Raw genomic sequence first — 21,576 nt, 5'->3', positions numbered from 1 at the left:
GCATTAGCGAGACACGTGGGTGTGGGGCAAATAGGGATGGTTTAGGAGCGCAAACGCAGTCGAAGGAGATTATCATTTCCTAGCTGTTGTTGTATGGGACGCGTTGTGCCCACTCCCATACGCAAGGCCAGTAGCGAGAATGGATGAAAAGGCGCTATTCGGCACTTTCATGCGTACAGCTGCATGCTGCACTGAATTGGCGAAGGAGGACATTCCGTTCTGCAAATCTGTCGACTCAAAATTCGGGAGAAGCCTGTCAGATTTGTCTAAACGTCTTTTGAACGTTAGTCAGTCGTTTCTGAGTAAAATTGACGGAAACAAGGCATCAGGACTTGTAGACGTTGAGGACATTAATAATCGGTGGAGTGATATTGTCGATTCTATCGATACGTTGCTCGAGAATGCAGTAAGTAAACGAATCGACCAAGGAAGCGCGTCGACTTTGCTTCAAAGTTCATTACTAACTCAGTTTCCATAGGATCTTTCGCTCGACAAGGCAAAGGGAATTGTTACGAAGCCAAAGGTTGCCGTTGCTCCTGTAAACAATGCTCAGTCGTCGCAACCAAAGAAGGAAAAATTGCCTTACCGTCTCATTCACGCATTCAACATTCCCAAACCGCAACTTCGGTTCAAACACCCCGTCAATAATCATCCTACAACTCCATGGTTGTGGAAATTGACCGAGAAACCTAACGCACTTGTTCCTTTGGAGAAACTGCTGGACCAAGTGCGAGCAGACAAAGCATTGCAGTTGTCGCTCCCTCATCCCTATGAAGCCGAAATTAAAAACAGTAGTCGCCCCAAGCAGCTGTACGAGACGAAGAATCCTGTGCAAAAAGGAGCAGTCGAAGAGACTGATCCAATCTGGGTGGATAACAGCGAGAGCCTTCATTCTATGTTGGAGGAGCTTAAACAAGCCACTGAAATTGCTGTTGATTTGGAACATCACGACTACCGTTCTTACTCTGGCTTTGTTTGTCTCATGCAAATCAGTACACGGAACCAAGATTGGATTGTTGATACACTCGAGTTACGTGAAGAACTTGAGTGTCTTAACATTGTGTTTACCGATCCTAAAATCATTAAGGTTCTGCACGGTGCGACAATGGATGTCATTTGGCTGCAGCGTGACTTTGGACTTTATTTAGTTGGGCTTTTCGACACCTACTACGCAACCAAGGCTCTCGGTTTCGAGGGGCATGGTTTGGCCTTCTTATTAAAAAAGTATTGTCAGTTTGAGGCTGACAAACGTTATCAAATGGCCGATTGGCGTATCCGGCCTTTGCCGAAGGAAATGCTAAAATATGCTCAGTCTGACACCCATTTTCTGCTCTACGTTTTTGACTGCTTGCGGGTTGAATTGCTTGAGCAATCTTCGCGACGAAAGGAAGATCTCATGCAGTATGTGGTAAAGAGCAGCGACGACGTTGCACTTCGTCGTTATGAACGTGAGGCTTACGACGAAATCTACGGTCTGGGGACAGACGGTTGGAGACATGTCCTGACGAAATGGGGTTCTTCAAAAATCATTGGTCGTGAAGCTCTGGCCGTGTTTAAAAGTCTGCATCGCTGGCGCGATCAAGTAGCTCGCAACGAAGACGAAAGTGTTCGTTATGTTATGCCAAATCATCTTCTCGTAAAGCTTGCTGCTAGCATGCCTTCTGACCCCTCTGATCTGTACACTAGTGCACGCCAGCTTCCCCCATTAGTTCGTATGTATGCGAACGAAATCATTGAAGTAATTCAAAATGCCAGAGAGGACGAAGTGAAGCGAGCTACTACAGACGAGCAGCGCACCGAGGACACGGTTATGCAAGATCAACTTGTTACACCTGTAACAACAAGAGAGGTTGGCGCGGAGATTGTCATTCACACAGAATTGTTCGAGCCTTCAACGCAAAACAAGGCAATCATTGAATCAATGTCTACCCTGAATTCCCCGTTCTGGTGTGCGAGTGAGTTACTGCCTTCACGGAAAGACAAAGCAGATCGTATTAAAAAGTCGCTATTCCTTTCTATTCCCCTTCCCGCCACAGCGTTGGACACTAAAACGAACGAAGCTCAAGAAACACAAGTGTCAGAACCAAAACAAGAGCCTGTGGGTTCTGTTGTACCAGAGAATGAAGTGCTTATACTTCACGAACTGGGCAGTTCCAAGCGGAAACGCGGTCAATTAGAGAAAAAGGTCCGTATTCAGGAAACTACAACGGATATTGTTCCTGAAGTTTTGGCCTCTGTGCAGCAGGAAACCCCTGTAAAAACCGAGAGTCCTGATAGTCCAGACGAGGACTCGATTGCAGTAGCCCGTGAAAATGTTCCTAAAAAACGCAAGCAAAAGAAGAAAAAGGTTAAGCAAGCTAAAACGGCTGCTGCGGAACCCGAAACCCCATTTGATTATTCTGCTCAAAAGAACCCGCTGTTGTCCATGTACTCGAGTACGAAGCCCTCTTCTCGGTCTAAAGCATCCTTCAATCCCTACGCCTCTACTCAAGATGTGAAGCGTGATGTGAAGCAAGTTAAGAAGCGAAAAGCAACGAGTGGTAAAAGTAAAACTTATTAAGTGGGACACGCCTCTCATCAAAAAATGACCAAGAATGATGCATGTTTTTGTGAACACTGTTCTACTTGTGTGGTCCACAGCTTTCCAAATGATTCATACTGTCTTCTTTCACATCGCATATCGTACAGATCATTTTGAATTTTTTCGATTTTTGTCACCAATCGTTGGGCACTCTCTTTGTTTTTGTTTTTTTTTTTTTGGTTCATGGTACACAGTGGTCTTCGTTCTTCCATGTCATTTTCCCTCATAGCGTTCTTCATATGTTATAATAGAATTCTTGGAACATGGGTTCCCTATTTCTAATACTCGATTAAATATTGTCTGCAAGGGTCGAGCTAAAAAATAGTAATGCTATGGTAGAAATCCGAATGGAAATACTCGTTATTCTGCCGTTTTGTCACCTAATCAACAGGGAATTAACCATATAACTATCGCCCCTGGTATTCATCCACTTGTCAAAAACAAAATACTTTTAGACAGTAAAGGTAGTATGAAACGAGCAATGTTACACACAAGAGACTTTAGATGGACCTCCATATCCTCTACGTTGCTTCCACGTCTTGCTTTGGCCAAAGAAAAGCCGGATTCTGTTATTTTGGGGATTACGAGTACAGGAAAAGCCAATATTGAGAAGTATCAACATTTAGCTAAAGAATGTATCGAAACTGCACCCAAACCAAATGACATTCGTCTGTTTTGGAACAAAGCAGGTTTTACAAGATTGGCTTTAATACAACTTGGTGAAAATACGAATGCTACTTCTGTTCGTACAGCTGCTGCAAGTGCCGCCGCCTTGCTGAAGAAGAATGGCGCTAAAAATATTGCCGTGGATGACATGGGACATCCTGCAGCAGCTGCCATTGGTGCCGCTCTTGGTACTTACGACTTTTCGCTTCGTCGCGATCAGCTGGCTTTGACGCAAAACAACAGTCGTACGGAAAAGAAAGATCTCTTTGGAGCCGAGCCTTCAGAGCCGGTTTCTTTCACTCATCTTGGTGATGAGACGAAGAAGGATGATTTCCACACGGGTTTGATTGAGGCATGTGCCCAGAACTTTGCACGTTCCCTCATGGAATGTCCTGCCAACTATATGACATCTGTGCAGTTCTGTGACATTGCTTCCAACGTTTTCAAGGACTCATCCAAGGTAAATGTGCTTGTTCACGATGAGAAGTGGATCGATGAACAACGCATGAACGGCCTGTTGTCCGTAAACGCTGGATCTGTCATTCCTCCTCGTTTCCTTGAAGTCCGCTACCAAGGTGCATCAAACGCTGATGACAAATGGCTTGCTCTTGTGGGCAAAGGCATCACCTTTGATGCAGGTGGAATTAGTCTTAAACCGTCTGCAAACATGAAAGAAATGCGTGCTGATATGGGTGGTGCTGCCGTCATGTTGTCTACTGTATTTGCCATTGAAAAGCTCCAATTGCCCATTAATGTTGTGTTTGTTACTGCCTTGACAGAGAACCTGCCATCTGGTTCTGCCCAAAAGCCAGGAGACGTGATCTTTATGCGCAATGGCTTGAGTGTTGAAGTTGATAACACTGACGCTGAGGGTCGTTTGGTGCTGGCAGATGCAATTCATTACGTCTCCGAAATGTATCCTACGAAGGCCGTCGTTGAAGCTAGTACACTTACTGGCGCAATGCTTATGGCCCTGGGAACCGTGTATACGGGTGCTTTTGTTCAGGGCGAAGAATTGTGGTCCAAGATTGACCAAGCAGCAAAGGCTACTGACGAGCCTTTCTGGCGTATGCCATTCCATGATGCATACTTAAAACCTCTGACAAAGTCCTCTGCGGCTGATTTATGCAATGTGAGTCGCGGAACTGGCGGCGGTGCTTGTGCCGCCGCAGCATTTGTCAAGTGCTTCCTTGCTAATAAGGATGATGTCTTTGCCCATCTTGACATTGCCGGTGTTATGAACAAAAAGGTGAACGCTTGGGACTTTGATGGTATGAGTGGCCGTCCCGTTCGCGCTCTCATTGAACTTGCTCGTCTCTATGCTGAGGCCAGACTTTAATCGGCAGAACAGAACATGAATTTAACTCAAACTAAGCCGAATGATTCCCTATTTTCCCCTCCTTTCGAATTAATTTCCGCCAATCTTCAATTGCACCTGGCTCGTACATGACTATTTTGTTTTCATTCACCCTATTGTGTTGGCGAAACAAACCTTGGAGCTACCATTTGCTACAATATTCTTCTATGAACTCATCTGAATCAACATCTCCTTTCTACGCTATGTTACGTTTTAATACATGTTTGATGTAAACAACCGTAACTACCAATAAAAAAAATTTTGCAAGGCGTCTTCTATTTCTACGAGCTCCTCGTTTAGGACATACGTTTTGCTTCATATTTGTGGCTATTATAGCGAAGCAAGAAACATCTTGTGTATATTTGCTAATGACTCTAACATGACTCATCTCGACGCAACAAGCTGATAATATTTGTGTATAGCCACCGTCGTTGAAGACGAGGCGTACAAATGATTGCTTCATTTACGGGACTTCGTCACCATATGCTAACTCACTCTCCGACGGCGACATCTGGTACTAACAAATTGTCTTTCTTCGGAGAACTTACTGATACATGTAAACAATGATGTGACTCGAATATGCATGACAATTTGGTAATATCGTCGTAGCACGAAAGTCTATCCAATACTAAACCATCCTCGGTTTTGAGATGGACCGACGAGGATAAGTTATGTAATACGGAACGGGTTGTGATTCATTCATTACCTGCGCACTTATATATAAAGAAGATTGCTTGTCTGCTTCCGGAGACCATACAAGATAACTGCATTTTATTGTCTTACATTATGTCTGGAAAAGGTGAGATTCTTGTTGGAGAATATTTGTTCCAACGCCTGCTCGAATTGGGTGTCAAGTCTATCCTTGGTGTGCCCGGTGACTTTAACTTGGCACTGCTTGACCTAATTGAGAAGATTGGCGACGATTCTTTCCGCTGGGTCGGTAACACCAATGAATTGAACGGAGCTTACGCTGCTGACGGTTATGCCCGTGTGAAGGGAATTTCAGCCATTGTTACTACTTTCGGTGTCGGTGAACTTTCTGCCATCAACGGTCTTGCTGGTGCTTATGCCGAGCACGTTCCAGTCGTTCACATTGTTGGTATGCCCTCAACCAAGTCTCAAGCTTCTGGCGCTTTGTTGCATCACACGCTTGGTAACGGGGATTTTACCGTGTTCATGGAAATGAGCGAGAAGGTCTCGGCCTACACCGTCATGCTCACAGACGGCGAAACTGCCGCCGACAAGATTGACAAGGCCTTATCCATCAGCTACCGCAAAGCCAGACCCGTGTACATCGGTATTCCCAGCGACGTCGGTTACTTTAAGACCAGCTCGGCCGGCTTAAAAAAGCCCCTTCAGCTGGAGGAACCTGCCAACGATCCTAAGATCGAGGAGGAGGTCGTTCACACCATCGTCCAAATGATTAATGCTTCCAAGAAGCCTGTTATTTTGGCCGATGCTTGTGTTACTCGTCACCGTGTGATCAAGGAGTTGCACGAGCTCATTAACTTGACACATTTCCCCACATACGTTACTCCTATGGGTAAGTCCTCAGTCGATGAGGTCTCCGAATGGTTTGACGGTGTATACGTTGGCTCCATCAGTGACCCTGCTGTCAAGGATCGCATCGAGTCGAGCGATTTGATTCTTTCTGTGGGTGGTCTTAAGTCTGACTTTAACACGGGCTCTTTCTCCTATCATATCAGCCAGAAGAATACCATCGAGTTCCACTCGGACCATACGAAGATTCGTTATGCCCTGTACCCTGGAATTTCCATGAAATATTTGCTGCGTCGTGTCATCTCTTCCCTTGACGCCAAGGCTATGCGGGCTAAGGCTGCCAAGGCCATTGGCTTCCATGTGAAGCCTGTCCATGCTGAGGGTTTCCCCAAGGACTCCATTACCCACCAATGGTTCTGGCCCAAGTTCAGCGAGTTCTTGATTCCTCGCGATGTCGTCGTCACCGAGACTGGTACTGCCAACTTTGGTGTCCTTGACGTTCGTTTCCCGCACAACGTTACTGCCATCAGCCAAGTTCTTTGGGGTTCCATTGGTTACTCCGTTGGTGCAGCCTTTGGTGCAGCTTTGGGTGTTTACGACTCTGCAGAGCCTGATCGCCGTACCATCCTCGTTGTCGGTGACGGTTCTTTGCAATTGACGCTTACGGAAATTTCTACGTTCATTCGTCAAGGCTTGAAGCCCATCATTTTCATTCTCAACAACAACGGTTACACAATTGAGCGTTTGATTCATGGTTTGCATGCCGTTTACAACGAGATTAACACAAAGTGGGGCTATCAAGAGCTCCTCAAGTTTTTCGGTGCCGATCAATCGCGTACATACAAGGTTCAAACACCCTCCGACGTTGAGAAGTTGTTCAAGGATAAGCAATTCGCCTCTGCCGACGTGATCCAACTCGTTGAGGTTGTTATGCCCACCTTCGACGCACCACGTATTCTCGTTGAGCAAGCCAAGCTTACTGCCAAGATCAACAAGCAGTAGGGAGATGGAAGATGAGTATGAATTAACGACCTAGGAGACAATTGTGCATCTATTGATTGCACATGGCTGCTTCATTGTTTTGTTTCTCTACGTGTACGGTCGGCCATTGTCGGCTCTTATGAATGATTTTATTATGTGTCATCTCTACGAACCATTGGAATTGCATATATTCACATACATGGCGCCGAGTAAAACAGGGGGAGAACGAAGGAGTGAAGGGGACACAGTAATGAGGGATAAGAGGGATTGTATTAGTTGCAGTAGACGTACATTTGTCAGTGGGCAGAGCACAATTCACGCAGTAGATGTAGCACCCGTTGCTCTCGCTCGTTCTCGTACCATACGGAACGCTCATCATGGGAACAGATCAGGTTTCGGTAACATTCGTCAGCTTTGCGAGGCCATCGGCTGCCCTCTTTCCCTGTCAGCCTATTATGGTTCTGTTCTTTTCATAATGATACTTCCACCCGGCACCAATTCGAACAGAACTCACTCACACTGACGTGAAATTACCCGAAAAAAAAGTCTTCTACTCTTCTATTTGCGCGTAATTCGTTCGTCAAGACCAGATTTCTTTCTGAAGCGTCTACGCTCCGCAATTGTTGTTTTTGCTGAATTACCTCATTTCGCCCACGCGCTCTAATTTCGGCAACCTTGTTTTCTGGCCTGCTCCAACAAGTACGTTTCGGCGCAGTACATCTTGTAACCCTCGGTCAACCTACCCTCCGCCATTACCACGGTCGAGATAAATCTTACTGTTCTCGCAACTGTTCCGCGATTTTCACCACGATTTAAGCTTGAGAATTGCCGTAGCAGAGTTCTTTTGCAACTTGTTTTGTTTGTTTTCAACATTGTTTGAGGGTTTGCGCTAGAAAAGGCATCTACAGTTGTTTCTGCTTTAGATTTGCAGATATTTTTTGGCTTTCTGATCGGTTTCTGCCTAAAAGGACGCGTTACAGAAGGAACTGAGTGATTTCTTGACCGAAAAACGAGCTGACGTTAGTCAAACGAACCTAGTTCTCGTTTTAATATTTCTTGTTAGACGTTTTATACGCCGTATACGGTCTATATTTGTTTTCTTCACAGGCGTACGCACTGGTCGTCTGAAAAAAAAAAGCTGTTCTACATCGTTTAACAGCTTGTTGTTTTCTTTCACAAGGTTAGGACTCCAGGAATTTGCCTGTTTGTGGTCCCCCTTAATTGAATAATCTTCTTCTTCTTGTTCACGCATAATACGGTTCAAAGCTAGCATCTTCCTAGTGCTCAGCTCATCTCTGCTTCACACGCAGCAGTTTAGTCATACTCCAAACGTCTTTTTTCCTTTCACATCATCATCATGCCTGAAGGACCAGGAAGACTTGGCAATTTAACGCCAGAACAAGAGGCTTTGCTCAAACAATTCTGGAAAAAAATGTTCGAATTCTTTGAGCTGCCGCTGCAAAAACGCTCTGACAGTTTCAGCAGCGCCAAAAGTTTTCTCTCCGATTCCTCTGCTGTCAGCTTCTCCCATTACGCTGCCTCTGTTATGTCCTCTTCCACAAAGCCGTCCATCTCTACAGTTCCTGTCGGATCCATGGGACCTGCATTAAAGCCTGTACCCACTAATGCAAGTGGCCGTACGAGTAAGAGCACGAGCAAGAACAGCAGCAAGGGATCTGGCAAGAGTAAATCCCACAAAAGTTCTAAAGTGAAGAAAAACGACACGGAAGGTCGCATTCACAAAGTCCTCTCGCAATGGACACCCACCGAACTGCGTAATGCATTCTGGGAAATGATTAAAACCGACAACCCTGACGCCTTGCTTCTTCGTTTTCTTCGTGCACGTAAATGGGATCTCCAAGCCGCCGTCGCCATGTTCCTGGAAACGATGCAATGGCGTTTCCGCGAAATGAACGTTACCGACATTCTGAAGAACGCTGATCATCTCAAAGACGACAAGGATTTCCTTTTCCAATTGCGCATTGGCAAGTGTTTTATTTATGGTGAAGATTTGTGTGGTCGCCCTATCTGCTACATCCGCTCGCGTTTGCACAAGCTGAACCAGGTGTCTCAAGAGTCCGTGGAGCGTTTGACCGTTTGGGTTATGGAGACAGCCCGTCTTTTGCTGAAGCCTCCCGTGGAAACGGCCACAGTCGTGTTCGATATGACTGACTTTAGCATGTCTAACATGGACTATGCGCCTTTGAAGTTCATGATCAAGTGTTTAGAGGCACACTATCCCGAGTGTCTCGGTGTGTGCATTGTACATAAGGCACCTTGGCTCTTCCAGGGTGTGTGGCAAGTGATTAAGACCTGGCTGGACCCGGTTGTTGTGTCTAAGGTGAAGTTTACACGCAACGCGAAGGACTTGCAGCAATTCATTAAGACCGACTACATTCTCAAGGAGCTTGGTGGACCCAATCCTTGGTCATACACGTATCCCGAGCCTTGCCCTAGCGAGACCGAGGGCACACGAGACACGGTCACGCGTGACAAGCTCAAAGACGAGAAGAATGACATTGCTGTTCAATACGAAAGAGCCACGATCGACTGGATCATGGGTTATACGGATCCCGCGGAGGTGAAGGGCAAACGCACTCAACTGGCTTCGGAGCTGAAGGATGCTTACTGGCGTTTGGACAAGTACGTTCGTGGTCCCTCTGTCTACGATCGCATGGGACTTATTTCACCCAATCCCTCCTGTTTCCCAACGAAAGAATACGCCTCTAAAGTATCACGTTCTCGTCGCTAATCGTATTCGTCTTCGTCTGATGAACACTGGCGTCGCCGACTTGATGCTAACGCTTTCACGTAATACGATCACTATTCATTACACACACACACACACTCACACACACGCACTACAGACACGAACAAACACGAACTTTCTTCTACAACACGCAAAACACCTGCTCGCGCGCATCCGTGCACGTTTTAATTCTTTTTTGTTTCTTCCCTCGCTTTTTGCGATTGCATGCGGGACGCGCTTTGCCTCCTCGTGTATGATTTAACTTACGTACATTCCTTAAAAACGTGTTCATGAAGGCGCTAAAGGTCGGGACGACGGGTAGGAAGGAGGGGAGCGACGGGTGATAGAATTGGGAATTGATTTCCAGGGAGGGTGACATGAAGGCGGGATCAACGGCAACAGAGGTTGGGCGGGGAACAGCGGAAAAACGGTTCCATCTCTTGAGCTCATGATCAAGGCGTCTGCTGGTGAGACGCCAGTGTTGTCGCGGTCGAGATCACGGAGCAATTCGTTTTTTCCTCGCAGCCGTCTCTACACGGCGGCTGCTACTGCTGCTACTGCCATATGGCTAGCGAGACGGGCCACGTCATCGTTCTTCTTGCGCATGCTGAATTAAGCGGTCACGTGATGCGGCATCGCTTCCTTAAGCGAGATGCTTGAGTTTGGCGGGGGATCGACACTCAGGTACAGCGGGAGGTACCGCGGGCTTGACAGCAGGTTCCTTTTAACAAACAAAACGCCATAAACAAAACATTGACTATTTCATTATATCGATTCCCGATAGTCTTCTTTGACAAGCTTGAATCATCTTAACTTATACGAATTAAATCCCAGTCCCATACGATGGCAATCAAAACGTCGTCAACATCAGCATGGGAAGTCGAGCTGAACCTGGCTATTAATGTGGCACGCGAGTGCGGGATCATCATTAGAAACGCTCGGGACAAGAGAATGACGGGTTCGGTGATGGCCGGCCCTATAAACACCAAAATGAATACAACAGACTTGGTCACAGAAACAGATGTTGAGGTGGAGCAGCTCGTGAAACGTTCCCTCGCACAAAGATTTCCCGAGTATGCCTTCGTGGGCGAAGAATCGTATGCAGCAGGCGAAAAAACGGTTCTTACTGATCAACCCACTTGGATTGTTGATCCCATTGACGGTACAACGAACTTTGTGCATGGATTTCCCTTCGTCGCTGTCTCTATCGGATTGTTTGTGAACAAGACGCCTGTAGTCGGCGTCGTGTACAATCCCATACTCGACCAGCTGTACTACGCGTCCAAAGGATGTGGTGCGTATGTCGTGGACAATGCTCGAAACACAGTCGACAAAACCGAGGAACATGCAGTGCGTCTTCCACTCGTGCGACAGCCTCTGGGACCAGTCAACACGTCTGTCGTTACTTGTGAGTGGGGAAGCGACCGCTCTGGCAACAATTTTGAAGCAAAGTGTGCTTGCTTCCGCAATTTGGCTGCCGACAGAGCAGATCATGGAGGGATGGCACACGCATTGCGTGCCATCGGTTCAGCAGCCTTGAATACATGTTTGGTTGCTACGGGCCAGCTGGATGCATACTGGGAAGGCGGTCCCTGGATCTGGGATATAGCTGCTGCCTCGTGCATTCTGACCGAGGCCGGCGGAGTCCTGCTCGATGCCAATCCTCCAAAGGACACGGACGTTATTGTGCCCATTTCAGGCCATGGCTTTGAATGCCGTCGATACTTTGCTATTCGACCGTCCACGAATGGCTATAAGGATCAAAAACCCTTTGCTCGCGACTTTTATCAATACGTGACCGTCCCTTTGCAGTTCTAGCGTTAGAACAAGTGGGATACGATGAGACATGCTTTGCTAATGAATGACAATTATACACGATGGACTGAAAGAAGTCCCTTGCTACATCAACGGTCGCACTGAGACGTTCACGTCTTGCGACTTGTTCAGTTTCTCCTTGCTCGCCATGTCCACCGAGATCAAACTGGCTTGGTCAGCCTTGTGAGAAGAAGTGTTGACTTGCTCTCCGGACGGAGGCTGATCATGACCGTCTTCCTCAGTAGATGCAGTAGCCTGCTTTTGTAATTCTTGTGTGTTGGGCGCAAAGTAACCATAACAGATGCCGTATAGAGCAATTACAATCATGGGCAGAAAGCCGATGACAAAAACATATGCCGAGCGGACATCCTCGTTGTACAAGTGCAGCTGTGCATTCCAAGCACCAACAAACTGGAAAATAATTCGAGGAATGAAACACAAGAGGAGGAACAGGATTGCTGTGTCGCGTTGTCTAGGACAGTTGCCGTAGAATTTTCGATAGACGAGGAACTGTCCAAGGATTGCTAACCAGCAAAGTGTTAAGAAGACACAAGCGACTTTTGCGCGAGAATCTACCACAACATCCAGATTCCCCTCCGTAATTGCTGCCCATGGTCGCAAGGCATCGAGAAAAAAAGTTATGAGTAGTAAAATGTAAAACAGAACGGGCACGTAAAACTCGAACCCGTAGATCCAGTGATCGCGTGAGTCGAGCTTCTCTATAGTCTGGTTTTGTGCAAGCAGGTACACGCGGCGACCATAACCGTACGATGAGACGAAGTGCCATAAAGATGCCAAACAAGCACAAGTGCCCGCCTGAAAGAGGAAACCTAGCAGGGCGACATAATTGCCCGGCAGTATCGCGCGGTCGATTTCAATCCAGTCAAGTCCGGCAAACGCTAGCAAGAAGAGCATGAAGGTTAAAAAAATCCACTCAGCTCTTCGCCTGCACCGTGCTGTGCAAGGGTTGTGCGGACATGCCCAACCATGTTTTATCATGTTGGGGAGGATGAACGCAACAAGGACGAAACAGATAACGGAAATGAGAACGCCAGTCCTGCCATGGGGACCAATGGGTAAAATGGGCGAGTCACAATGCACACCGACAAGTGTGCCATCGTCGTCGATGGTGGGGACATACTCATCGTTGTACACACAACAGTACGTATCATTGCTGAGAGTGTCGTTGGCGTACCATTGATAGTCAAAGAACCGAAAAAGGGCTGCTTGCGAAGAATTCATTGCAAAGCCCAAGCTGAAGAAATGCGAATTGTAGATGTGACGAAAAGCAATCAACGATGGATCGAAACAGAATGGAGAGTCGTTGAGTAAGAAAGAACGCGTGTCTGCACTTGTGCAAGAGAGAGGAGGATGATCGAGTGCGTTTGGTAAACGGCGCATGCGGAAGAAGGAGCATCACTATGGAAGGGATATGCAGTCATTGTTCCCACATTTACCGGTCGGCTGAGGAAGCCGTGTTCGAGGTCTTAGATGAATGCTTGGTTGTCTTTTTCTTACGAACAACCGGCAAAAAGGATACGGGTGCCGACGAAGAGGCCGATTTCCCCCAAGTCAACAAGCCGATTTTGGGGGAGACAGTCCAATGCAGCGAGTAGTTGGCTTCCTTGTTCGCAAACGAGTTGCTGTACTCGTGAAACGGGTGAGAAATGCTGTCTGTGTACACATTCTTCAAGGAAAGCATACACTGCTTCTTGCTAGTAAGCACAGTGTCCCACACAACAACATCGTTGATCTTCTGTGAGGGCGTTAGTAGGGAGGAGAAAGGGACGGAGGGGCAGAGGGAGAGAGAGAGGAGGCATAGAGTCAATTGTGAAGCAGGCAACAGCGTTACCAGACGATGAATGAGAAGGGAAGGGAAAGGAAAATACCTATTGGCACCGTCCATTGATACCTTCCATTGGCACCTTCCATTCTTCGTCACGCTCCTCCTGTCCTCTCTTTTCTGTCTGATGCACTTACGTTTTCTGGCGTAGTATAAGAAGCAACCACATAGACAACAACGTCTTTGGTGTTCCAATTCCACAGAGGCGTCAAGTCTGCGTCCACATCAAAATTCACCTGGGCATATTGCTGTCGTTTGCCGTGAAACGCATGTGAAAACCGAGCAATCCGACTACAGCCATCGTTAGTAAAGAATGTCGCACAACGGCACGAAAAGTATGCACTCTGAAACTTTCACCAACCCACTCAAAGCCCTACACTACGTACTATTTTGCCGAGTAAATGTGGACAGGATCAACATCCAGGTCTCCGGGATTCGTAAAGCCTGAAAGCACAAACACCAGTATAATCAAGACACCCAGCGCCTGGTTGAGGCGACTGAAGACAGCCTGGAAGCGGCCGTACGAGGAATTGAGCATGCACATGCCTGCAGGTCCTGTTGTGGTAGCGTTTCTGCGTCCGTGTGGTGCGAACACAAGCAGGCCTTGCTCGGTGGGAGTTGGTGGGGGAATGTGGGATAAAGCGGGATTCCTTGGTGGTGAGTGGGATACACTCGCACGTGCTGGACCGCCGTGCACGAGCTCGGACAAGGTTGGGAATTGCACCGAGCGTGGGGGCAATGGAGACCGTGCGATGGCTCTAATTGCCGAAAAACTTTATTCCCGCAACATGCGGGGTGACCACGTGCTGTGACCAAATGACGTCATGCGTCGTCTTAAGAAAGGTGTGCCTTCACGACGACGGGGGACGGGATGGTTGGAGGACGCGCGCGTCGTCGTCGTGTCGACCCAGGGATTCACACAGTGGGGCAGCCGCAGCGCGCCAGGAGTTGTGGCAGGACGGAATTCGCGTAAAATAAAATACGGTGGAAGGGTGCACAACAACAGGCGTAAACTCCAAAAGCTCCCTAAAACACGGAATCATTTTCGTGTGCACGACGCGTCGAGGAGTATGACGTCGGCAAGGACTCGGTATTTGGATCTCCGAGCACGCGATGGCAGGGTCGGGCAAGAGGGCGGAAACCGATCGGCCTTTTCGTCATTGACGACAGATCATCAACATTTGGGTTTCAGTTTCGAGTCGGCGGTTCAGGGGCTGCCGTCAGCAAAAGCCATTCACAGTACTGAGCGTGACCTTAAGGGGCTTACGAAGCTAATATTAACGACGCGTTTTCATTGGAGGAAGTTTCAGAAACTGAAAAACTCTGGTGCTACTGATTGGATAGCCGGAACCGAGGGCCGGAATCTTTACACAGCACGTTGCGACAGCATTGGGCGTGTGGGGAGGAGTTAGTCGTTTCGACGCGAGGGCATGGAAATGGAAGACTGTACGCGCGTTCGATAGCGTAGACAGCAGCTGTGGTGACCAGCAGGACGCCCACGGGATCAGAACCGCTGAACCCGGGAAAAAAGGTGCTGCGTGCGTGTGTGGACCAGCAGGGCTGATCGAACGAGTCCGCTGCAATTCATCGCGGAAAAAGCCCCACACTCGCTTCTGTGGGGGCGAGCTGCACATGCGACGGGCTCTGACGTACGAGATGTTGCGTGGTTGTCGTAACGGCTGCGCGGAACATGCGTCACTCGTGCGAATTACACTACACAGATAATGACGTCAGCTATCGGTAATGCAGTTTCGCTGTCGCGTTTGCGCCGAAAAGTCAATTCGGGATGCCTGTGACGAGGGGTGGGAGCAAGAGAGGAGCAAATGAGAGGCGGAACACAACGCTATGGGAGCAGCGAACGGCGAGGAATAGGGCGAGCGAGAAAGGTTGTGGACCTGGCACGGATCCGTGCATTCCGACCAAACACACAGTCGTCGACAGCGAGTCGGGGGTCGGCAAGCAGTGTGAATTCGACGTGGTTTTGTTTGGGTGTGTCGCGACGCGACGCGCAGACGCACTGCGTCATTCTTCTCTCACTCCCCCGCTCCTAAGCTCGGTCTGCGGTTCATCCGCCCCTTCCCCAGGCATGATCGGCACGAGCCGATCATGCAGATCCTCTTCCAACAGCGACAACAGACATCACCGTGGGGCCGTTGCTAGGAACCAGTTGCTACCCAGGAGCTCGGCGTTCAGCCATTCCGCGAGCGCGATTGCACGAGGCATGACGTAGGCCGTTTTTCGACGAATCACAGCGCGTACCGCCAATTTCTGGACTGTTTCTCGTACTTTCTTCCGCACGTGCCTGCACGCAGTCTCACATTCGGTGACATCAGCGGCTAAGTGTCGATGATAAGCTTAGATAATATCGCATTGCTTCGGCAGTTGAGCCGACGGCATAAGGGCCGCGGGAATGCTTATTTGGGGCCTGTACCACCCACGTGCACCTTGTCCTCTACCACACGCCTTTTGCATTTTCTCGCTCAGAAAACCGCTGCCAATTCTCTCCAAACGTCTCTACGGTGATCCTCCATCGTACTACGACACGAGCACGGTTCTTCTTCACCTGATTTGCGGCGTTCTGACCTGTTTTTCGCTGTTTGTTGATTCCCTCTGGGCTTGTTCTGTGTGTTTACTCTAGTAGCTCCTTCCTGCGTCTGTCTCTCTCTCGGCTGGCTACGTACGCTCGTTATATTTCGTTAACCCTCGCTATTCCAGTTAGGCATCATCAGTAGGTCTCGTTATTCGGCCGTCCCAGCATCCACCGCACGTTTATCGGCTCTTGTTGATCGTGTGGCGTTTTTTCCCTCGTGCGCTCGACCTCTACGTCATCGATCGCCCTCTCTCCGCTTGCGTCACTTCCGATCCGGCACATCGCATCTCCGCCTTTCTCGGCTAAGTGCAACATCGCCGACGACCCGCAACCTTGAAACCCACGTGCCAAGCCTCGGCCTCCCTTCCTCCACCTCGGCACTTGGTCCCTCCTCCACACAAGAAGGCCCCGTCACCCGCTTCTCGCTCGCTGTCTCCTCGTGTGTGCTCATTCACTACCACCACCTCCACCAGCACGCGACGACTTTTTCGCGTATTCGCGCATCCATTGCCTGTGATTGTAAGCAAGTTTTTTGCTTCTGAGTCCCGACGTCTGTTCCTCTGTGTGCACTTTTGTTTTCGCGTCCTTCTTGCTACTTTTGACGCCGAATTGCTCGATTTTTCACGTTTTTTCGTCGTTTGAAGAAAGTAGAACGAGTTAAAATTTCGCGTGTCTCTTTTCGTGTCGGCGAATTTTCGTGTTCTCGTGACTCATTGTTGACTCTTCTCTTTTCGTTTGTTTCGTGCTTTACGTTGTTTTACTCAATTACGCGTTCTCTGTAGAACCGGGTTTCGTTTTCGTCTTAGCAGTTCTCGTTTACGTTTTCGCCAATACGTGCTATTATGGACGAATTCCATACTGTTGCTCAAAATATAGACGCCAAGCCTGTATTAAACGGTACACCTTCTCCCACCACATCAACACTGTCGGCCACGACGGTTTTCTCGCCTGCCACCAGTACTTCCGGAACCGCTCAAGAAACGAGCAGTCTTCTCTCGGGTAACTCGGGTTACGTGCCGATAGGCAACTCCACTGCTTTAACTGTTGCCGCCGCTGCTGCAGGCGCAATTTCATCGGCTTCCTCTTCTTCAGCTCCCTCGACACCTGCGACGGTGTCGCCTGCAATGTCGTCCACACCCTCTGTATCTTACCATTCACACGCCGTCTCGGGCGGTTCTGATACTACATCGCCCATCACGGCACTCCCACCAGGAGCCGCAATGGCTGTTCGTTCGGGCACTCCAGCGCTAAACGAGCACGCACACATCGCTGCTGCTTCCAATGGCGCACCCACGCGTCTGCCTCCTATCAACTGCATTACGGAGACGTTCCCCTCTCAGCAAGTCTGGGGAGCAGCCCCGTCGCCTGTTGCTACGGCACAGCAACAGCCGCCGCAAACGCAGCAAGCGCAACAGCAGCAGCAGCAGCAACAACAGAGTCCAACGGAGGCGGTTGGTTACTCTGCAGCGCAGCCACATGCAGTCTGCATGCCCCCTCAACAACCGTCGCAACAAACGACACCCAACCCGTCAGGATTTTACATTAATCGCAATATTCCCATTCATAACGATACCTTTGCCACGTATGTGCATTCCGTTCATGCGTCTCCGGCTCCTCTGCAGCCTGCTGCAAAACAATCGGCTACACATGCTTCAGTCATGACATTGCCTATGCCTCCGTCGGCTGCCTCGCTACCACTCGCCGGTGGGGCTCCATACGCGCGTGCTGGCATGCCATACACACGTGTTGATTCGATGCATCCTTCTCCGTCCAGTGAATACTATGGACCCTATGCACGCAGCTCTGAGCTTCGCATCAGCCATAAGCTCGCCGAACGAAAGCGGAGAAAGGAGATGAAGGAGCTTTTTGATGACCTACGTGATGCCCTTCCTCTCGACAAAAACACAAAGTCGTCGAAGTGGGGCGTTCTGACTCGTGCAATTCAGTACATTGAGCAGCTCAAGTCAGAGCAAGTTGCCCTGGAGGCTTATGTGAAGAGTTTGGAGAAGAATATGAAGGAGAAGATTGAGGAGAAACCGTCTCTGTGATCTGGGAGCACATTTTGTTTTCTCCCGTACTTTTATTTGTTGAGTAATTGTTTTCTTTTTGGTCGCTTAATCTGTCCCCTATACAACGCACTTGATTTCATGCCACAAACTTTTCTGGTTTGATTCCCGGCAGTTCCTTTGCTCTCTCCTGCTTCTCTGCGTGCTGATTGTTCTTCTCATTACTTACCAGTTATGGCTACCTTGGTCACATGTTAAACTCCCTTCTTACTTTCACAAATTTTTTTTTTACTTTGTTCTTCTCTCTCTCTTGTCCTTTTGCTTTATCTCTGCTTCTCGTTATCCACGTTGATGCTATATTCTCTTCATAAACGCACGTCTAATACCTTTCCCATGCAAGCAAACTTGTTCTTCCACTGCTGTTGCAAACACATGTTACGATTCGTGTGGCTTGACGAAAATCCCTATCGCGGTTCCCCTTGCATATTCCATCTTTCGTTTCCCTAATTTTGTTTTTCCCCTTTCCCTTCTTCGTTGGTTCATACGTTTCCGTGGTGATCTCGTTTGCAATACTTATAAAGCAGTGTCGTTTGGTTTCTTCTTTTTCTTCTTTATACTCTTTTATCCAAGTTTCACGTTTTCGACATGAATAATTGTTTTGCTAATGGTGCACTTGCAGGACCTTTATCGTTTGCATCTTGTGATAACTGATGCATTCAAAAATACCGTTGCTCGCTAATGATTCTACAAGTCTGGCTTTTAGTTAGAGTGGTATACCGTGCACATTTGCAGGAGGACGGGAGCTGTGTTCCTCAACACGGCTCTTATCACAGATGGTTATATGGCAATTCTTGTTGGCGTCAGGCGTTCTGTGCATTTCGTTTTCGGGTTGTCAGCAGTCTGTACGGACGGACCGTTTGACACGTTTGCCCTGTCTCTTTCTCTCTTTCCCATACACATATACACGCATACACATTTTCCTTTTATCATTCGAGCTTCGCGCGCGTTGACGCACCATTAGTGCCGGACACACACATACACACACACATACTCTTGTTTGTGAGCTATCAACTTTAGGTCCATTAAGGGCTTTTAAGCAGTTACATTCTCTAATCGATGTGGCTACAGTAACTCTAAACATGATTCACCGTTGTTCGTAACAAAAACTCCATATTTGTATCCTTAGGGCGCAAGAGGCGGCGACGTGTGAAGGTTGCTGTACATGTTATGTTGCATTGGTTGAATTGTTTAGCAGGTTGAAACTCACGGGCGGTGAAGTGTGCGTATGCTTTCAATTTTCTTTTTCTCCCATCTCAATATTGTCAGGATTCCTTTTCTATCATTGTTTTTTTTTTGTTCCTTTCCCTTCGCGGAATTAAAATCGTTACCATCATTATTATTGTTATATCATTATTACTATTAATATATATATGTATCAGTTACCATTTCAAATCGTCTATTGAAAGAACTCCGTGTTTTTTGCGTCGTCCATTCCAGCGACCTATCCAGACGTTCATTCTCCTTCGGGATGCCTGGTCATATAGATTAACAGTAGGAATAATAACATCAACATCCAGAGCAGAACAAAAGACAGACAGGTCGTAGAAGCTTGAATGTTCGCTATACGGGGCGAGAAACGAAACGCACGAGGGACTGCTACCCCGGGCCATTCGCAAATCTCTGGGTCCAAACGGTGCAGGAGGAGATGTGAGTATAGAGTTTAAGTTGCTAACGACACTGAGCTTTTTGCCTTTAGGTCTATATTCCCAACCGGTAACACGAAAGCTGACGATTCTATCGAACGTCGGCCTTCGCTTATTCAGATAGTCAGAAAGAGCTTCAGGATGTGTTTGCATCATTGTTGCCATATGAACTGATGCAGTATTTGGATCGTCCGTCAGTAATTGCTGGAGCTCTTCATCTTCGAGCTGGTCGAGAATTTTGCGTTTCCTGTCATCTACATATATGAGCGTTTTCAGGGCTTTCGCTATGGCGACGGCAACTTTTTCTTTTCCAATGCTGTAAGTGCTAACAACCACAAGCAATCGTGAAGCATCTGCTTCTTGCAACAAACGACACTTTTCAGCACAGGCGTTTACAACCTCAGATTGGGCTGGCAGCATGTACTTGGGATCAAGATAAGTAGTGTCTAGGTATAGCCGATGTATGTGCTTGTCACGCAGTAGAGGATGTTCAATGTGTGCTCTGCACGCTCGGAAGTCTCCAGTGTGCAGCACACGTTTCGTTCCTTCGCTGTGAATTGTTTCAAAGAGGAAAATGCTTGAGCCAGGACAATGGTTTGCAGGAATGACGAAGACAGTAACGCCATAGACATTGTGCGGTTCATTTTCGCTCAGACACTTAATGTACTTTTTGTCAACGTGCAGTATATTTTCCAGCAAACGGCCTGTAACACTCGAACAATAAATAGGACCATGACACCAGGAGGAGGAAAGTCCGCCATAATGATCAGAATGAAAATGAGATAAAAAGTACGCTTCCACTCCGTCTATTTTTCCATATTTAAATGCGTCGACGGCAAACGGAATGTTGAAAGGCATGAGTTTGTAACGTGGAACGGTGCGTTGCTTTTTGTTTCGCAAGACGATACTCGTAGAGGATGTCATTTTTTTACGCACTTGAACAGTTGTACTTTCTTCAACGGTATCGCTCGTAACCTGTTTCATGCTAGTTTTACCATCCAAGCAATCGTTGACATGGACGTCAACACTTATAGAAAGTGTACTTAAATCCATTCCGCAAATAGGACAAACGGTTTCTTCAGCTTCTTTTTCACCGTACAAGCGTCGAAAAGCCTCAGACTGTTTTTCTAAAATACATCCTTCGTTAACATTTTCCCACATCGGTGCAAAACTGTTAGTACTTATAAAACTTGGATCATTGAACTCTTTCAGTATCTGCGCGATATTCTCATCATCCTTCTTGTGTGCTGATGAAGCGGTTTCTTGGTTTGTGGAGCGAGTCGCTTCATTAGAATTAGTAGTTGCCTTTTTTCCAGTTGAAGAGCCCATTTCTTCTTTAAACAAAATGCTGGAAGAGGCATCAGCTTTCTTAAAAAAGTCCAGAATACTTCCAGCTTTTCTTTTCCCCATTTTTTGGGATTTGAAGCTACTTTGAACTCTGCCAGATGATTTCTTCATGAAAACGCAAAAAAATGTAAATGAACCAAAACGTCGCTGAATGCAAAAAGGTATAACAAAAAAGAAGAATAAGGAATGCAAAAATGTTTAAAACAACTAGACTAGTAGAACATTAGGAAAACAAGATTTTTAGTAGTGTTTTTGTTGCCGTTCATACAAAATGTGGTAAAAGGCGAGTGTTCATGAAATATGGAAAACTCAAGTACATGGAACATGGAGGCGTAATACTAGGAAGGCTTGAGGTTTCGTTTCAATGATTCATTTTTGAGTGATGGATTTGAGTTGAATAACTTATTAAAAGTGTTTATTGAATAGCATCTAACTTTG

The 21,576-nt window shown here is 47.5% G+C and overlaps 9 protein-coding genes across 9 annotated transcripts; 6 read left to right on the top strand and 3 right to left on the bottom strand.

Annotated features, from left to right (window-relative positions):
• Positions 1 to 110: 110 nt before the first annotated feature.
• SJAG_03745 (exosome subunit Rrp6) lies at positions 111 to 2,859 on the top strand. Its single transcript, XM_002174842.2, has 2 exons — positions 111 to 406; positions 479 to 2,859. The coding sequence occupies exons 1-2, from the start codon at positions 140 to 142 to the stop codon at positions 2,558 to 2,560; spliced, it is 2,349 nt and encodes a 782-aa protein (XP_002174878.1). The 5' UTR covers positions 111 to 139; the 3' UTR covers positions 2,561 to 2,859.
• Positions 2,860 to 2,959: 100 nt separating this feature from the next.
• On the top strand, positions 2,960 to 5,367 carry SJAG_03744 (peptidase family M17). Its single transcript, XM_002174841.2, has one exon. The coding sequence runs from the start codon at positions 3,051 to 3,053 to the stop codon at positions 4,584 to 4,586; it is 1,536 nt and encodes a 511-aa protein (XP_002174877.1). The 5' UTR covers positions 2,960 to 3,050; the 3' UTR covers positions 4,587 to 5,367.
• On the top strand, positions 5,301 to 7,281 carry SJAG_03743 (pyruvate decarboxylase). Its single transcript, XM_002174840.2, has one exon. It carries the CDS (start codon positions 5,391 to 5,393, stop codon positions 7,104 to 7,106), a length of 1,716 nt encoding a protein of 571 aa, XP_002174876.1. The 5' UTR covers positions 5,301 to 5,390; the 3' UTR covers positions 7,107 to 7,281.
• A 461-nt stretch (positions 7,282 to 7,742) lies between these two features.
• On the top strand, positions 7,743 to 10,119 carry SJAG_03741 (sec14 cytosolic factor family protein). Its single transcript, XM_002174839.2, has one exon. It carries the CDS (start codon positions 8,443 to 8,445, stop codon positions 9,835 to 9,837), a length of 1,395 nt encoding a protein of 464 aa, XP_002174875.1. The 5' UTR covers positions 7,743 to 8,442; the 3' UTR covers positions 9,838 to 10,119.
• Positions 10,120 to 10,518: 399 nt separating this feature from the next.
• On the top strand, positions 10,519 to 13,518 carry SJAG_03739 (inositol monophosphatase). Its single transcript, XM_002174838.2, has one exon. The coding sequence runs from the start codon at positions 10,678 to 10,680 to the stop codon at positions 11,650 to 11,652; it is 975 nt and encodes a 324-aa protein (XP_002174874.1). The 5' UTR covers positions 10,519 to 10,677; the 3' UTR covers positions 11,653 to 13,518.
• On the bottom strand, positions 11,734 to 12,891 carry SJAG_05308 (fungal protein; the record flags this gene model as incomplete). The annotated part of the gene is made up of 1 exon (XM_002174837.1): positions 11,734 to 12,891. One exon carries the CDS (start codon positions 12,889 to 12,891, stop codon positions 11,734 to 11,736), a length of 1,158 nt encoding a protein of 385 aa, XP_002174873.1.
• On the bottom strand, positions 13,103 to 14,036 carry SJAG_03737 (signal peptidase subunit Spc3; the record flags this gene model as incomplete). The annotated part of the gene is made up of 3 exons (XM_002174836.1): positions 13,103 to 13,357; positions 13,630 to 13,783; positions 13,879 to 14,036. The coding sequence occupies 3 exons, from the start codon at positions 14,034 to 14,036 to the stop codon at positions 13,103 to 13,105; spliced, it is 567 nt and encodes a 188-aa protein (XP_002174872.1).
• A 1,796-nt stretch (positions 14,037 to 15,832) lies between these two features.
• SJAG_03735 (transcription factor Esc1) lies at positions 15,833 to 19,489 on the top strand. The gene has a single exon (XM_002174835.2). It carries the CDS (start codon positions 16,925 to 16,927, stop codon positions 18,128 to 18,130), a length of 1,206 nt encoding a protein of 401 aa, XP_002174871.1. The 5' UTR covers positions 15,833 to 16,924; the 3' UTR covers positions 18,131 to 19,489.
• SJAG_03734 (DNA 5' exonuclease) lies at positions 19,442 to 21,460 on the bottom strand. Its single transcript, XM_002174834.2, has one exon. It carries the CDS (start codon positions 21,247 to 21,249, stop codon positions 19,528 to 19,530), a length of 1,722 nt encoding a protein of 573 aa, XP_002174870.1. The 5' UTR covers positions 21,250 to 21,460; the 3' UTR covers positions 19,442 to 19,527.
• Positions 21,461 to 21,576: the final 116 nt, after the last annotated feature.

This window comes from Schizosaccharomyces japonicus (genome assembly GCF_000149845.2).
Source record: "Schizosaccharomyces japonicus yFS275 unplaced genomic scaffold supercont5.2, whole genome shotgun sequence".
NCBI lineage: Eukaryota > Fungi > Ascomycota > Schizosaccharomycetes > Schizosaccharomycetales > Schizosaccharomycetaceae > Schizosaccharomyces > Schizosaccharomyces japonicus.
This window is presented reverse-complemented; position numbering and strand designations above follow the sequence as displayed.

Coding starts and splice junctions, on each gene's coding strand:
- SJAG_03735 (XM_002174835.2), top strand. CDS start 16,925: ATGGACGAATTCCATACTGTTGCTCAAAATATAGACGCCAAGCCTGTA.
- SJAG_03743 (XM_002174840.2), top strand. CDS start 5,391: ATGTCTGGAAAAGGTGAGATTCTTGTTGGAGAATATTTGTTCCAACGC.
- SJAG_03734 (XM_002174834.2), bottom strand. CDS start 21,249: ATGAAGAAATCATCTGGCAGAGTTCAAAGTAGCTTCAAATCCCAAAAA.
- SJAG_03739 (XM_002174838.2), top strand. CDS start 10,678: ATGGCAATCAAAACGTCGTCAACATCAGCATGGGAAGTCGAGCTGAAC.
- SJAG_03744 (XM_002174841.2), top strand. CDS start 3,051: ATGAAACGAGCAATGTTACACACAAGAGACTTTAGATGGACCTCCATA.
- SJAG_03745 (XM_002174842.2), top strand. CDS start 140: ATGGATGAAAAGGCGCTATTCGGCACTTTCATGCGTACAGCTGCATGC. Junction 407..478: donor ATACGTTGCTCGAGAATGCA/GTAAGTAAACGA, acceptor CAGTTTCCATAG/GATCTTTCGCTCGACAAGGC.
- SJAG_03741 (XM_002174839.2), top strand. CDS start 8,443: ATGCCTGAAGGACCAGGAAGACTTGGCAATTTAACGCCAGAACAAGAG.